Source organism: Convolutriloba macropyga, chromosome 10 (genome assembly GCF_964194025.1).
Source record: "Convolutriloba macropyga chromosome 10, txConMacr16.3, whole genome shotgun sequence".
NCBI classification, from domain to species: Eukaryota; Metazoa; Xenacoelomorpha; order Acoela; family Convolutidae; genus Convolutriloba; species Convolutriloba macropyga.
Genome location: NC_134477.1, coordinates 22,781,342 through 22,799,704, shown reverse-complemented (window position 1 = coordinate 22,799,704; position 18,363 = coordinate 22,781,342). Strand labels below are relative to the sequence as shown.

At 32.9% G+C, this 18,363-nt stretch overlaps 1 protein-coding gene across 1 annotated transcript in view; it reads left to right on the top strand.

Moving 5' to 3' along the window:
* Positions 1-18,363, top strand: part of LOC142347966 (sodium/calcium exchanger Calx-like) — a 205,994-nt gene that overhangs the window by 79,389 nt on the left and 108,242 nt on the right. The window contains exon 7 of the mRNA XM_075399132.1: positions 6,126-6,214. Coding sequence (XP_075255247.1) covers positions 6,126-6,214 — 89 coding nt within the window. The remainder of the gene's footprint in view (positions 1-6,125; positions 6,215-18,363) is intronic.

The window sequence follows — 18,363 nt, the reverse complement described above, 5'->3', positions numbered from 1 at the left end:
TTCTTGATTGTTATTTGTATTGTGCTCTGCTTTGGGAATTGTGGTATACTGGTGATGTTGATGGTAATTGTCGTCCGTTAATGTTATTCGAGTCAATTCTTCTGTTTGGTAGATTTTGATTATTTCTCATATGACTATAAAATGATCTTTCTTTTGGTCGTGTTATGCTTTCTCGTCTTGGTCTTTTAAAGCATCTTTGTTTTGTGTGACCGTGTGAACTACAACAGCTGCAAAAGAGTGCAAACTTTGGTCTTCCTCTAAAGTTTTTTCTATCGTATGTGTTATTAATTCCGTTTAGAACGCTACAGATTGTTCCTTCAAATTGTTCTATGTCATTTTGGTTAAGATCTTTTATGTTGTTACAAGCTACATTCATTTGTTTGAGATCTTCACTAATGTTAGTGGTAGTTTGGTTGACTTCATATAGTCTTTTGTGATTGTTTGTTATTGTTCTTGTTAAATCCATTTGAACTATTTTGTCAACTAGTGTTTTGAATGGCATTTCTGGTTCTCTTGGTGTTTGTTTATGATTTGCATGATTTTTCAATGCTGCCGTTTTTAGTTCGTTGTCCAAACATCTAATGAATGTCTGATTTATTACGCTGTTTCTCTAATCTTCTGTATATAGTGAATATGCTGTTTTTACAAGTGTTTCTATTCTCAGTGCGAGTGATCGTAATGATTCATTTGTGTGTTTTTGTAGTTGTTGTAACACTATTTTTGCTTGTTGTTTTGATTTCTCCTAGCCGAACATGTCTGAGAATTCTTTACAGAATGTTTCCCAATCCAATTTGGTTTCACTTGGAGGAGTCGAATACCACTTTTGAACTGGTCCTTGTAGTGTATGTAATATTAAAGCTGCTCTTTTTACTTTCCATTAATGATGTCCTCGTTTGTTTACTTGTTCTATGCCGCTACTAAATATCATTGCTGCAACTATACTGTTTAAATTTTCTTCAACAGTATATGCTGGATCTGTGCCGTCAAATGGTCGTTTTGTTGTTGGTACTGAACCACTACCAATGTTTTGTTCTATTTGTAGTCATTCGTGTATACTCATTGATGTTAATTGTTTATAGAACGGTAAAGGGGGTTCTGTTACTGTTGTATCTCTTTCTTCTGTTGCGATTGAATTTGATCTTCTTGTACCATTTTCTTGTCGTCTATTGTTTTGTATATTAGTGTTTTGTAGGTTATTATTATTTGAATTTCTGTCATTGTTTGGGTTTTCGTTTTCTGATCTTAGATTGTTTTGTCTATTAATGTTATCTAATGTTCTTTCAAGTTTGTCAAATACCATTTCGAGTGCTTCTTCTTGTCTTCTTTCTATGTTCTCGTTAATTTGTCTAAATTTGTTTTCCATATTATCTATACGTTTATTCGTATGATTTGTTACTTTTTCTGTTATTTCCTCTTTGAGATCTTGATAATTTTACATTTGTTGTTCCCAGAATAGTTCGTGTTGTTCACGATTATCAATCAATTAACTAATGTATGTATTATTTCTATTACTATAATTGTATTGTGTTGGTTTCTGATATTTTCGTCTAACTTTTTGATTTACTGATGGTGGTAGCAAGTTTCCGATTCTTGCATCTCTGTCTTCTGAATCAGATATATCTATTCCTTCTGCTATATTCTGTTGATTTCCAAATAAATTTGATTATAACTGTTTATCTGGTTTTATTGTTTATTTTTGTTTTGATTGTAAATTTGTATTCATTTGAACATCTTTTGGTGTTGATATTGATGTTAGACTTCTTGACAAAATAAATGATGAAGAACCTGCTTGTCCTTGGTCTTCAATTTTTACATAGTTTTCTAATCCTTCTATATAGTTGATACTATCTGAACATACTTTGAGTGTGCTCTCAAAGTGTTGTGAATAGTATTCACTGTTCCAAATGCTTTTGAGTTCGATACATAAGTTTTCGATTTCTTCGTGAAATGTTTCTCCAACTGTATTCGTTTATCATTAAGGTGTTCGAAATTATCTAACCATAATAAGAAAGTGAACTCTGAAATAATTTTTATTCTGCCTGATGTTGCTGTTTTTAATTCTGGTTTTAGTTCAACGATTTTTGTTAACCAATTGTTATAATTCATTATAGTTTTTCGTTTACTGATTGTATTTGTTTCTTTTGATCGTTTAACTATACGATTGTATTTCGTAGTATTTCATATGTTGTAGATGGTATTGCTGTTGCTTTTGTTCTATCTTGAGAATCTTCGTGTCGTTTTAAAAATGTTTTGAACATATTAGGTAGTGTTGTTTCATTTTGGAAATTATAGAATGTTTTTCTATTTCCTTTTTAGGTAAATGTATAATGTTTATTAAGTTTATCTCTATCCAGTAGTTTTACTGGTAGATAGTGTGCCAAGTGATTTCTATGAGTGTTAAATTGTTGTATATGTTTTGTTTCTTTGAAGAGGTTATTCTTCAAATTTATTATTATTCTGTAAATAATTTCGCGGTTCTCTTGCGGGCAATCGCTAGCAATTGTAAATGGTGTTAAGAAATGGTTTGATTGTGGTTGATGGTTGGTATCCATCTTTTAATTTAATTGTTTACTAAATAATATTGTTAATTTTATTCCGTTACCTTTTTATAGGCTACTTCTGAAAATGTCTTATGGTTGTCTCAAGAATATAAGATACGCTTAAGGCTTACCTGACTAACTAAAGTTCTAGATCTCTAGTCTGTTACTCTTCTATCTGAGCTTCAGTAGACAGTGCACGGGCCCCAATGCTAAAGTCTAACGTATATCTCAGTACTAAATAAGAGCGGAGTAGAGAGAGAGAGAAATATACTTTTTTATTATATCAGGTCTGTGACATGTACCGACTAACGGGGTTAAGGAAAAGGGATAAAGGGAAAACAGATAAACATTTAAGGAAAGGTATTTTCCCTTTTTCAACCAATCAGGGTTGAGTATTTCAGTCTTTATTTTATTTAAATGAATAAAGTCTTCAAGTCTTTTGTTGGAAGTCAATATTGACTCCAGATGTTTGAACAAAATTTTTCGCTATATGTTTCTGTTCATATGCGCCATTCTGACATTGATCTCTACGTTTTGTTCTATTCATTTTGGATTTGATTTTCAATTGGTTTTTCTAATCCGTTGATTCTAGGTCCATTTTTTGGGGGTTCATACAATAAAAATTCAGTGAATTGTAGGCCAGAACCTGTCATTCTATGTTTTCAAAATTTGCTTTGATCGTTTTCACCACGTTCGTTGTTTTAAAAAAGGCACAATTCTGAATCAGATATATCTATTTCGTCTGCTATATTCTGTTTGTTTCCAAATAAGTTTGATGTTAACTGTTTATCTGGTTTTATTGTTTATATTTGTTTTGATTGTAAATTTGTATTCATTTGAAAATCTTTTGGTGTTGATATTGATGTTAGATTTCTTGACAAGTTAAATGATGAAGAACTTGCTTGTCCTTGGTCTTCAATTTTTACATAGTTTTCTAATCCTTTTTACATAGTTGATACTATCTGAACATACATTGAGTGTGCTCTCAAAGTGTTGTGAATAGTATTCACGGTTCCAAATGCTTTTGAGTTCGATACATAAGTTTTCGATTTCTTCGTGAAATGTTTCTCCAAACTGTATTCGTTTATCATTAATGTGTTCGAAATTATCTAACCAGAATAAGAATGTGAACTCTGAAATAGTTTTATTATGTCTGATGTTGCTGTTTTTAATTCTGGTTTTAGTTCAATGATTTTTGTTAACCAATTGTTATAATTCATTATGTCATTTCTGAGTGTGTCGTTTACTGATTGTATTTGTTTCTTTTGATCGTTTAACTATACGATTGTATTTCGTAGTATTTCATACGTTGTAGATGGTATTGCTGTTGCTTTTGTTCTATCTTGATTATCTTCGTGTCGTTTTAAGAATGTTTTGAACATATTAGGTAGTGTTGTTTCATTTTGGAAATTATAGAATGTTTTTCTATTTCCTTTATCGTCTGTTAAGGTAAATGTATAATGTTTTTTAAGTTTATCTCTGTCCATTAGTTTTACTGGTAGATAGTGTGCCAAGTGATTTCTATGAAAGTTAATTTGTTGTATATGTTTTGTTTCTTTGCAGAGGTTATTTTTCAAATTTAATATTATTCTGTAAAAAGTTTCGCGGTTCTCTTGCGGGCAATCGCTAGCAATTGTAAATGGTGTTAAGAAATGGTTTGATTGTGGTTGATGGTTGGTATCCATCTTTTGTTTTTATTGTTTACTAAATAATATTGTTAATTTTATTCCGTTATGGAGATTTAAAGCTTGTTATTTTGTTTGGTTTAGTTCGGAACTGATCGCACCAGATAAGACGTGTTTGAACTTACCTTTTTATAGGCTACTTCTGAAACTGTCTTATGGTTGTCTCAAGAATATAAGATACGCTTAAGGCTTACCTGACTAACTAAAGTTCTAGATCTCTAGTCTGTTACTCTTATATCTGAGCTTCAGTAGACAGTGCAAGGGCCCCAATGCTAAAGTCTAAGGTATATCTCAATACTAAATAAGAGCGGAGTAGTGAGAGAGAAATATACTTCATTATTATATCAGGTCTGTGACAAGTACCGACTAACGGGGTTGAGGAAAAGGGATAAAGGGAAAACAGATAAGCATTTAAGGAAAGGTATTTTCCCTTTTTCAACCAATCAGGGTTGAGTATTTCAGTCTTTATTTTATTTAAATAAATAAAGTCTTCAAGTCTTTTGTTGGAAGTCAATATTGACTCCAGATGTTTGAACAAAATTTTTCGCTATATGTTTCTGTTCATATGTGGCATTCTGACATTGATCTCTACGTTTTGTTCTATTGATATTGGATTTGATTTTCAATTGGTTTTTCTAATCCGTTGATTCTAGGTCCATTTTTTTGGGGTTCATACAATAAAAATTCAGTGAATTGTAGGCCAGAACCTGTCATGCTATGTTTTCAAAATTTGCTCTGATCGTTTTCACCACGTTCGTTGTTTTAAAAAAGTCACAATTTTCACGCTTGACTCGTGATTTACGTTGTTTCAACCGAATGAACATTTTTTCACGCAATGAGTTACGCAATGTGTGGTGAATACGGTCAAAGTCAAAAGAGCAAAATCGAAAGAAACGTGATAAACCAATAAAGTCCGGTCATTATGTCATAGAGCATTTGTTATCAAAGTTCACTGGTGTGCCTGCTAGTTGACATTAATAATAGGCTGAATAGCTTTCAGCTTAGAAGCTGAATTGAGTATAGCTTTAGAATCTGATTGAAATTGCACGCCAAATTAGAACACTTTTTGACGCAGAAAAAAGGGGCGGAAAACAATTATATACGGTCATTTTATAACTCTACTTTTTGATCCCGACGCGCATCAAGCGCGTCAACGGCGGCTATTACCGGCAATTTGGCGATTATTTTTGATTTTTTTATTGTTCTTTCAAGGTAGTCACTTAAAGATATTGAGATCAAATTACCATAAAAGCAATTTTTTAGAATGTAGCGTCCAGAAAGTGTACCAAATACTCGATCTGTTATTTAATGCTGTCCTCCTAAAAGTGACCTAGTGGTTATGTGACTCTGCTTGAAATCACTGAGAACTTTCGGTGTTTATCGAGTACCAAGAAGCGGTTCATCGGGATTTTTGGTCCGAATTTCGAAGTGTCTTATGCAGAGTCATGTGACCATGCATAAAACACAAAACGAACACGTTTTAAAATGACGAAAGTCAACGGAAGTCAATTTCTGGCTAAATTGAAACTTCTGGCACTTTAACTTTCTGGCACTGAAGACTTTCGGCATCTTTAAATGTGTGCACGTGAGTGTTTTAACGTTGTTTAACGTTAATGTTTTTACGTTGGGAGGGAACTCTAACCTGACTTTGTGCTTGATCCTTATATTTCATGACTGATTCTTCAACATCAGTATCATTAAGTTCGCTGAGTTGTTTATGTAATTAGTCTCATTTGGAGTAGCATGTTTGTCACTCGCGATCGGTTATATCTTATCCACTTGCGTTGAAATTTAACCAAATTTCTTCCACGCGAGACAAAACTTCAAAACGTCGTCAAAAATTTGAAGACAAATGGTTCGAAATGCACTAAGTGAATGCATATGGATTTGTGTGATGCAGGGAGGCAGCCTGTCCACAGGGGGAATTTGACGATGAGACGGGGGAGTACAGGAAGCCCACAACTTGTACATGGATCATACATGTCATTGGTAAGGGGATAGTCATTGGCCACAACCGCAACAATATCTTATCATATAGACGAATATCTGTTACTTCTTACTTAGGATTCAAAGGAAACAGCACTTAGCATTATGCAGAGCAGATGAAAATCCAGAATAAGCATTGTTCAAACTCGTATGTCAAAATTACCCGCCCCCTGATTACCCCCCACAAATTACCCCCACAAAAAGATGTAAGATTAGGTAGGTAACTTTAAGGGGGGACGATTTTTAGGGCGGAAAAAGATTAGGGGTGATGGGGGTAATGGGGGAATTTTTTGCTTTTATCTCCCCCCCCCAAAAAAAATAAACCCCCCCCCCCCAAAAAAAAAAATATAAGATTAGAGGAGTAATTTTTACCCTGGTTGAGAAATTTTCAGTTTTTAATCATAAGAAATCTTCAGTATCGTTGTTTTCTTTTCTAGCCAACAATGACAAAATTTTTTATGATTTTTTCGTCGGTATCGTCATTTTTGTTCGGTATTTAACATAAGAAAGATTCGATTTGTGTCTCTTAAAAATGACAGTCCGAATCTAACAAAAAATCTAGTGGTCTGTTAAAGGACTGATGGTCAATCTGTCTATCTTATTTATTTAGTTGTTTCAATTCATGGAAGGCCACAAGCGTCTATCGCGGCTATTTTCCGGCAATCTGCCACCTATGTTTGTGATTTGATAAAAAAAAAGCTTTCATTGACTTTGCGCTTTACTTCAGGATTTTATCTAAGAACGTTTGAATTGCCTGCAAAAAACGGTATCATTACGTTTGAATACATTATATGCAGATAAATCAAATTGTTTGATGGAAAATTTTTCACGTCTAAAACCGAACATACCGGTGATCTCTTTCGTTAAAATACCAAACAAAACGAATCTTCTAAAACTGAAAACCGAATCTCTCTTGCGTTCAAAAACAATCATGACGAATCTTTCTGATGTTTGAACCCAAAAATTTCGAACAAACAGAACATAACAAAGCTTTCTTACGTTTGAAACCAAAGAGACCGAAGATTTCTTACAAATTTTTGGTCGTTTTGAATCGGTCTTCTAAAATAGAGAGGGCATTAAAAACGATGTAAGATTAGGGGGTAATGGGGGGCTAATAGTGCGAATTTTTTAGTTTTTAACCCCCAAAATTACCTCCCAAAAATATACGTTTAGGGGGTAGTTTCAGAGGAGTAAAAAAATGAGATTAGGGTGGTAATGGAAGTTAACGGAGGGTATTGGGGGGAATTTTTAGAATTTTGACAAATTACCCCTTAAAAACATGTAAGACTAAAGAGGTAATTTTAAACCTGGTTGAGAAAATTTCGGCATTTAAACATAAGAAATCGTCGGTACGTTGTCTTTTTCAAGCAAAAACAACAAAATTTCCTATGAATTTTTTGTCGTTATCGCCGGTTTTTTTTCGATACATGACAAAATCTTGACAAAAAAACTATGACAAAATTTCCAATGATTTTTTGTCGTTATCGTAATTTTTTAATTTTTGTTCGGTATTTAACATAAGAAAGATTTGGTTTGTGTCTCTTAAATCTAACAAAAAATCTAGCGGTCTGTTAAAGGACTGGTGGTCAATCTGTCTATCTTATTTATTTAGTTGTTTCAATTCTTGGAAGGCCACAAGCGTCTATCGCGGCTATTTTCCGGCAATCTGCCACCTATGTTTGTGATTTGATAAAAAAAGGCTTTCATTGAAAGGCTTTACTGATAAAAAAAAGGCTTTACTTCAGGATTTTATCTAAGAACGTTTGAATTGCCTGCAAAAAACCGTATCATAACGTTTGAATACATTATATGCAGAAAAATCAAATTGTTTGATGGAAAAAACGGACAATTTTTCACGTCTAAAACCGAACATACCGGCGATCTCTTACGTTTAAATACCAAGCAAAACAAATCTTCTGAAAATGAGAACCGAATCTCTCTTGCGTTCAAAAACAATCATGCCGAATCTTTCTTACGTTTGAAACCAAAGACACCAAAGATTTCTCACAATTTTTTTGTCGTTTTTAACCGGTCTTCTAAAATAGGGAGGTGTGTAAAACGATGTAAGATTAGGGGATAATGGGGAGCTAATGGGGGGCTAACGTTTGGCTATTGTGCCAATTTTTGGTTTTTATCCCCCAAAATTACCTCCCAGAAATATACGTTTAGGGGTAGTTTTAGAGGGGTAAAACAAAAGAGATTAGGGTGGTAATGGAAGGTAATGAGGTTATTGGTGGGAATTTTTAGAATTTACCTGACAAAATACCCCTTAAAAACATGTAAGATTAGAGGGGTAATTTTAAACCTGGTTGAGAATTTTTCCGTATTTGAAAATAAGATATCGTCGGTACGTTGTCTTTTTCAAGCAAAAACAACAAAATTTTCAATGAATTTTTTGTTACGATCGTTGTTTTTTTCGATACCTAACATAGGACAGATTCGGCATTGTCGTTTTTAAACATAAAAAATAATCTTTATCGTCGTTTTCAAAAGTACGCGAGATTCTGATTTGTTTGGGGAAACGCCATGATTTTTTAAACCAGGTCTGAAAGAAAGATTAGTCCAGCAAGCTGAACATCGAAAACGGCCGATATTGGACGTTTCAAAACGCAACCGGAAGTCAAAACTGTTGGGTAATGGGTTTTCGCAAGCGGAATAAAAAGTGTTTTAAACTAAGTAGAAAAATTAGTTTCTCAAATTGAGAGAATGGCAAAATTAATATTTTACAGGAGACTTTAGAGACTTAGAGGAGAGTTCTGAATATTAGATCAAGATGGTGGTTTGATTTTGAGGTACAAAAAAGGCTCAAAAATGAGATGTAATTATACCCATAACAAATTCGAGAAAGTCAAGATACAAAATTAATCTTTGCATCATGATTTACTGTAAAAAGTTAGAGGTCATATAATAATACCATATCCTATCATAGAACATGCTGCTAGGGAAAATAAAAACGCCGAATGGTTAATAGAAGACTGGGAAGAACATGAGAAATGAGAAGGATAATGGTTATATTACTCAGATACATGATAATATTATATGGCAATACAAACCTAAAGGTGGTAGTAAAGTAGAACTGTTATAGAGAACTATTGAGTATAGAAAAGGAAGAAGAAATGTTAAAATACTAGTTTGGGACGGACATTTTGCATTGATTAGAAATCTATAGGAATTACCAGATGGAACTGTTTCTACTAAATGTAAGTAATGGTTTTGTGATAGATGTACATATTGGCATATCTGAGAGAAAATATAGAAATTATGTATGTGATCAAGTTTTTACACCTAAGAATTTATGTCCTAAAAAGAGAGAGATTAGTTTTATAACTCAACATAACACACAAGAAGTAAAGAATGTTATATATGGTAATACAGAATGTTGTATTGTAGATAATAACTCTGGTAAAAAATATATAGTATCTAAACATAAACCAATAGCTGTTGGATTCATATTTGAGTTGATTGAAGACGACGTTGAATAATCATTGTACCAACACTACTTTGGATTTTGTTGTATTAATTAGTTTGTTAAAATGTTTTTTAGAAATTGAAACATTGTATAGCTTCAAACCTAATAAGAAGATGATATTCACATAAGAAGAAATATTTTACCAAGACACTAATGATATATGTCAGATACGTAATAAAAAGATTAAAGATAAAGTTAGAGATGATACAGTGAAATATTGAGGACCAGCGTGTAGATTATGTAATTTAAGATATAAACAAATAAACATAATAATATTTGTTTTGCATATAATCAGTGGTTTTGACTTTAATCTTGTATTCAATGAGGTTTTTAGCAAAACAAAGACAAAAGAATAGTAATGGCTTTAGCAGGGACAATGGTAAAGCCAGATTTTTTTAATGTTGATTCGTTTGGAACTCATAGATAGCTATAACGTCTTGAGTATGAGTTTGGGTGATGTGACATATAGACACGAAATAAATTTCCATATGAATAATTCGGATTCAGTGACTACGACAAAGTTATAGGTACACTAACAAACGACTTTATTTAATTATCAAGAAAGTTGCCATCACAGGAAAATGTTGATTTATTTAATAAAGAGAATACACATAGAACTGGACAAGTGTTAACACTAGAGTATATACAGAATAACGTATCTATATTGAGTTATTGTTTTATTGAATACGTTGAAAAGGTTATAAAACAATTTGTTCTTAATCCACGTCTTTATGTTAGTTTACCTATTTATAATGAGGATTGTTGGTTAAAATTGAGTTGTGTTAAACTAGTAACAATACAAGTTTCACAGATGATAAATTACTTTTATAGTTGTAAAAGAGGTGATATATGTGGTATTTTGGGTGAAAGATATTTTAAGACTATTAATGATAGTAATAGTAGCAACAATTGTAATACTGAAAGCAACAACAATAGTGATATTGTCATTAAATCTGATAACAATAGCGACAATAATACTGATGTTAAGTTTGATAGCCTTAAAAATTTTGAGTTGTTTGATAGAGTTGTTGTACGTAAAGATACAAGTGGTAGGACCATCTGGTACATAAATTCTAGTAACATATATAGACTAGGAATGATGCATAAGTTACCTTATAAAGACTTTGTACACTGGAAATAATTTTTCGGAAAAATATTAAACACAATTGATGATAGTGAGTATTGTTACTTCATATTTTGTCATGATGAGAATAGTGAAATATGCTTGTAAACCATACTAATGAAGCTGAAGAATGGTTGTCTCAAGAATAAGATGTACTCTTAAGGCTTACCTGACTAACTAAAGTTCTATATCTCTAGTCTGTTACTCTTCTATATGAGCTTCAGTAGACAGTGCACGGGCCCCAATGCTAATGTCTAACATATATCTCAATACAAAACAAGAGCGGGGTAGAGAGAGAGAGAGAGAAATATACTTTATTATTATATCAGGTTGGTAACCGGTACTGAATAAATAACTTTCTCTTCTGAGAAGAGGGAAAACAGGTAAACATCTAAAGGAAAGAAAGGAAAAGATATTATTCCTTTTTTATCCAATCAGGGAAGAGTATTTTCAGTCTTTATTTATTTAAATAATAAAGTCTTCCAAATAGTCTTTTCTGGAAGTCATACTTGACTCCATCTTTCCGGGGTTTTGAGTTTTTTGAAAGTCTCTTGTATAATCTAATAAGTCAATTTCTCTGTATTTTCTCTGAAGGATTTTCTTTCTTTTTTGAATGTGTTGCTTTGTATCGGTTCGTCAGCAAGTCGATTCCTAGACATAGGTTGCCCAAAGAGCAAGAAGTGAAAATCAACAACCACAAAAGTATCTATTCCATTACCACGTCCAGTGGGTAAAGATCCTTTCGGGTAGGCCCAGTGTTGATGTCTGGAGGCCCTCCTGATCTCTGGTGACTTACCTGACTTACCTGAATTGGTTTAGTTTGTTGTTGTTAGCTGTTAGATGTTCAGAAAAGTTTTTCTCTATTGTAACCTGTGTTAGGTTTTAATGTTCTGTTATACTTAGTATCCCTTCCGGTTGGAAAGAAAATTAAAATCTATATGTTAAGTGTTACGTATATTATGCTATATGTTTTGTGGAATTCGAATGAAAAATTGAGGGTAGTTGGGTAGGTTGTCAACACAAGTTGTTGACACGATCGAGAAGTGTTCAGTGGCATGTGACTGTTTGGCCATGTTGGATTAATACAAATTTTGTTATTGAAGATGAACATTTATAGTAATTCAATTTCTCCGTGAAATCAGAAGTTGTTATGATGCAATCAATTCTTACGAATTGTATTGCCATACTTCTACATTTTGTCTCTGTGCCATGTATTTTGTAAAAGGTTTACAGATCTCGCTTATGGGTTTGTAATGGGTATATACAAAAATTTCCAATTGCCTTATTCCAATCAACTTCTATTTCTTCAACTTCATAGATTAAGTTCAAGTCTCTGTCTGCGCGCTTATATTCAACATTCCAAATAATCCAAAGACTCTTTCGGTATTTGGAGTACTACTATGTTAGTTGTTACTAGATAAAGGTGAACCTGTTAGTTGTTACTAAAACTTTATGAACTAATGGAGTGTATCCATATATACATGTGTTGTATTCTTCTAATGAGTGATTGCATGTTTTACAATCATTTAGCTATCGGATTTTTTACATGTTTTTACATGTGAAATTTTCGAAGTTGAAATACCTTTGTTCTATCTATGTTGGAGTTTCTTACACTGTGATGGTTTGTTTGGAAAATCATGTAACACTTCGTTGTGTTATTTTAATTTTAAACCTGTATTTCAGTTCCAATGTTGTGTAGTTAACTAGATTGTCCAAGAATTTAGAGTTTATATCTGTTATAGTGTCATGTTAATGATTCATAGTCTGAAATGTATTATTACACGTTATACGTAAAGCTAGTGTGTCTATTGCATTACTCAATGTTTGTCCAGTTGCATAATGTTCACACTGTATTGTGTGTATTATCATTTGTTCTAATTTTCGTCAGTTTTGTGTTGAATTACAATTGTTAGTTTTTTTTTGGAATTTACTTATTTACAAAATTGCATATAACTAACTATGGAAAATTCTTTGCATATATACAGGTACAATCTAGAAATAAGGTTAGGATTTTGGAAAAAATAAAAATTGTTTTTGTTTTTTAGATTTTATTAAGTATTAAATATCTAAGAATCAGTACAATGGTACATAAATGTAAATTATACAAATTGTTAATCTGAGGTATGGTTAATCAATATAAGGATATGAAAGGGTTTTACAAAGTATTTGAGTACAAAGTATGGGACTATACAAATACATTTAGAATTAAGGGGTGGATTATTGAGTTGTGAAAAGATAACTAATTATCTAAAAAGAACATAGATAACCATATATGCAGAGATCAATTTCATGGTTAGTTATTATTGTTACTGTTGAAATAAATTGAAGATATCAGAAGTTGTTACTTGTTACTGCATTGGAATTGTACAATCTCTCCGTCTGTTTTGGATGGTTTGTCCGTTTTTTATAGTGATTATATTCTTTTACAAAAGGGTCATCCTTCGAAAGAAAATATGCCAGTAGGTTCGTAATATCATGTATTGGGATGTCCGTAATGGATGCTTTGACTGTATTGCATAACTCTTGTTCTAGTTCTGTTATTTTCCGTTCGTTATTGAAATTAATTCTGTTCGTAAAAGCGCGGTTTGTTACGTTGCCTTCAAGGTGATAGACATGGTATTCCTCGCAAGGTTGTAAAGCTTCGAGAGGTACCATGAGAGGCCGTTCAGGTGCATCTTTCGGTTGAAAAATGTAATAGTTTTTTATTGGGTCAAAGTTTATTGGGTCAAAGTGTGCCCAAAGTATATTCCCATTTCAGACGGTATCCGTAGTTTAAAAAATAGGGCGATGTGAGCTGGTCGTTTATATGGATGTAGCTTTTCGAAGTATTGTGGTTTTTATCCCGTAAAAATGTGTAGTATATGAGATTATGGATAAGTTTAGTTTCGTGTACTCTGTAATTATTATTTTGTACGTCTTTTAGTGTTGGGTGAAGAAAATTGAAACTAAGTTGAAATATTTGATGTTCATAGATACTATATGCAGATAGATCTTGAGAGGCTTTTGCTACTAGCAGATCATAATTACATGTTACTGGTAGCTTGAATTCGTAATCATAGTCGTACAAAAATCTTTCAGTTAGGCTGTAGAATTGTTTGAGTTTAGGATACAGTGTCTGGTGGAGCTTGTCTCTCACCATATTTTTTGTACTACGCTTAACTGTGTTCGTATTTTCTGGTGGCAGAGGCGGGAAGTACTCTGACACACGGTCTTTAAGATTGTGGAGAGGTGACATGAAGAAATTATACTCTCTTGAATCAAATGGCATGTTAGCCCAATTTCTATATGACAATAATGGATTGTAATTGCTGCTGTGTGGGCTATTAAGTGTTCTAGGATCTTTGTCCTGAAACCAAATTGTTTCCATAACTGTTGCCGTTGGTGTCTGCTCATTTGTTGATTGATGGAAAAATGATTTTTTTTTATTTGATCTCGGTGTTACTGCATATGGGAATCTTAGATTGTTCGGCCTGTTATTGGCTGTTTTCGTAAATAATCGTTGTTGAACATGAGTTTGTGTTCTCGGGTTTTCTATAACATAATCAGATAGTGGTGGCGGTCGCACTGGTGGTGGGTAATTTGGAAGTGGGGGTGATATGTGCGATTCAGTAGTTGAACGGTTTTGATTGTTAACTGGTCTGTTATGTTCATAACTATGTAAATTTGTGCTTGTGCCTTGTTCACTAGTAGTAGTAGTTCTGTTATTTTTAAATGATTGTAAATTCCATCTATCCTCATTTTCTTTTGATTGGTGAAATTGATTTCTAGTTTTACGCGCTATTTCCTGTGGAGTTTGGGTGTTCTCTGGAGTGTTAATCCAAGTGTACTCGCATAGTTGTTACTGTTTCATCAGTGATCCCCATTTGGTCATCTGTTTGAGTTCCACAGTCCGAAGCGTTGTCTCTGATTGTACCGGGACTTGATCGTCCGGATCCTGGGCTTAGTTCCCCCTCTTCAACGTCATAGTTGAAGGGTGAATCTACTTTGTATGGTGAATCGTAATCCATACTGGTAGCCATATGCTAAAACTGATGGATGATTACTCTTGGAATAACATAATGGTTACGATTGTTATAAAGACTGTTATAAAAACTGTTTGTACTTTTATTTGTTATACACTCACTCGTTAGTGGTTACTTTGTAAAATGGTAAAATGTTTTGTTATTTTTGACTGGAAGTCTTCATGTATTTTGTTTTCAATAAAGTAAACGTTCTATTATTTAAAATAGTAGTGGGGGGATGGATACAAAACTATTGTTAGGTGTTCCCTAATTCAAATCTGATCTTAAATTTCGTATGTATCAGGCGAATGAGTGTCAAAGTATGTGACTTCATTTGTGTGTGGCTGATCATTTTTGAGTATGTCTAAGCTGTGACTGCGGTTATGCATTTTGTTAGCCGTTAATTTTAGTCGGTCAAAATCAATTGGCGGAGGGTTTTGTATATCGAGAAGTTTTGATGTAGGTATTAAATGTTGTTGTTCGTTAGATGTTGATGAAGGTTTCGGGATTTCATACGGTGTTGGTTGATTAATTGGTATTGGTGTTTCATATGGGTGGTTGTTAAATAAAATATTATGTTGTTCGATCTTTGGTGCACTAGGGATAGGTGCTGATAAACTGTTTCCTAGGCATTGGTATGCCGGAGGTGGTGTGATAAGTTGTGGTTGTATTGTTTGTAGTTTATTCTCTTTTATTGTTTCTAACGGTTCTATTTTAAATGGTTCTGGTTTATATTTTCTTTCTGGTAATGGTGGTTTCTGTTTCTTTGTCGATGATTCCAAAGTTCGTAAATGTAATCCGTTTTCCGTTCTACGAATTGTAGTGTTATAATGTTTATAATTTGTATCAACATAGATTTCTGTTGATATTTCATTGTTATTATGAGCTGATGTTGTTACTTCTGTTGAATGTCTACGAAAGTTATGTTCATTTTTTCTTGGTCTGTTATTTAAGTTCCCATAATGTGAATTGTTATCATCACTGTCGTTATCTATATTTTCTTCTTGTATTTGAGCTACTAACTGTGTAATTGTTTGTGAGAATATTCCAAAGATTCCGGTTAGTAGTATCTTTGTTATGCTGGCTTGTTTTCCAATTGCTTTATTAATAGCAAAAGCGTTATAGAAATTGATAACAAGATTTTTTATGAATAGTATCATGCTAATCATAGCATAAATGATAGCCATTTTCTCTAAGATATACCACGGCCAACCAAAGATTGATAAAATTTGTTCTTTTAGCCATGCGCCGTCAAAAATTTCTTTCCAGTTAACACTTGGTTGATCTATTTGGAAGTTATATCCATTGATGTTCAAACCTCGTAGCCATCTTAGTGATTGTTCATAGTTTTTGTATGTTTGTAATAATCCTAAATGTTCGAGTTCTAAGAGTTTTAGTGCATTAGATGATTGTGCGTCCTGTAATGGTTTTTCACGATCTCTCATGTATTCATGTAGTAGATCTCTTTTTCTTTCTTGTACTTGTTGTTCCTTACTATAGATTCTGCTTTCTATTAAACTTGCTTTACTAAACATGTTGTCTAGTACTATTTCCTCAGGTGATATAGTGTTTAGTATTGTTTCGACTTTAACTGGATACGGTGTTAATCTGTATCTAGCTGCTCCTTCAGTATCTACAGATATGAGTTGATCAAAATTACTATGTGAACATGGTACCTTTTTTGCCCAAAGGTATGTTTGGCGTGTTAATTGATGTACATATTGTACTCTGTCTTTGTATAGAATTTGTATTTTATCGTAACATTCACGTGTTTGCGGTACATAAAGTGGTGATGATTTCTATGCACATTTGTACATTTTCATGACGTTAACTCCTTCTTGTTTGACAAATATCGATCTATCTCCTGTAAGGATGTATCCTAGAAGTGGTGTGTTCTTTTTTTTGTACTTGTGTTAATGTTAATTGTCGGAGATTCCGAGTTTGTTCACAAATTTGTGAATGAAATTCGATTGCTTGTAGACTGATTCGTGAATATATGTTACTCATATATAAGTCCATTTTCATATGTAGATGTGTATTTTCATTTACAAAGCCGTAGTAAAATTGTTGATTATCTTCATCTTCGTAGCGTGTGTATGATGACGTGATTTGTTTCGGTTTTATTTTTATGAATTTTTCATCGTCGAATTTATCTTCCTTTCTTGTTACTTTTTGTCCTGTATGCATATCAAAGCCATATTCATATATTATGTAAATCTTTTCGTATTCTGTTTTTTGTATTGGTTGTGGTGATCCGCATTCGTGTTCAACGATTGGATATACTTCAAATCGTGTTGCTATTGAGGCTGTTTTATTTAATTTTCTTTTTTCTTGTATATCTGGTTTTTGTACTGTTGTCCATTCTGCATTTGTTTCTATCCAGTATCTGTCTTGGTATTTTACCATGTATGCATCAAATCGAATTAGATCAAAAAATTGACAATGTGTTTGTGGTTCCCAAACTGTTGTTGCTTTTGTGAAAGGTGTCGGCAGACACTCTCCTTTGTGGAGGTCACATTGTAGTTTTGTTCCCATGTATGATATTTCTTATGTGTCAAGATTTAGTATTAGTGATACTTCTCTTATTTCTAATGTCCAATCTAGTATGTCTATTCTATTTTGTTTTCTTACTCCGGTCAAACAGTTTGATTGTGCGTTTTCTATTTCAAAAGGTATCCACGTTGGATTTGTGTAATCATATACTATCCTTCCATATTGTGGTACCATTGGAGTATCTAAGTGAAATTGTATTCTACCTTGTAGATCTTCAATTCTCTTTTGTAATGGTGGATTAGCTATGTAATTGAATGATATGTTGTATCGTGTTGGTTTATATTTTGTATTTTTTAGTAGTTTAAGTCTGGCGAGTTCGTTACGAACTTCGTCTGGGTCTAATATTTTTGTTCTTTGTGCGTCTGATACATAATAGCTAGGTCTGTTTGCTCTAATATAGTGAGTGTGTTGTGAACACCATTCTATTCGTTCCTTAACTGTTCCTGCACCTGCGTATGCTTTGATTTCTACTGCTTGTGCTTTTGATAATAGTTGGACTTCTGTTTTGGTCATGTCTAAATCTAGTGGTTTGAATTTACATGTACTGATTTTGTTTAATTCATAGTACTTAACATTTGTTATTTCTTCTGCATCACAATCATAATGTTCGATAAAGATATCTTGAGGTCCGATTGCTGAACCATTTATATTTTGTCCTGTTTATTCTACATAGTCTTCCTTTGTTTGGCGTTTTTGCCTTTTGTTATTTAGTTGGAATTTTTCCAGAATACTATCTGTTAGACGTTCTCTATAGAAACTCCAGTTTCGTGTCCATTTGTCAATAGCTATTTCCCACATTTGTTCATAGTCTGAACTATTTCTAAATTCTTCTAGATCTTTACTGTTGTCATTCTATATGAATAGGTTTGGGTTTGTTTTGAATTTGGTTGTGTTACTAGATATATGATCCCCAAATTTGTTGAAAACTTCTTGTGCTGTTGTGTGTGACATATTTGTCTTTGTTTTGTTTTTATTTTGAAAATTCTGAATGTGTTTTTCCATTCGT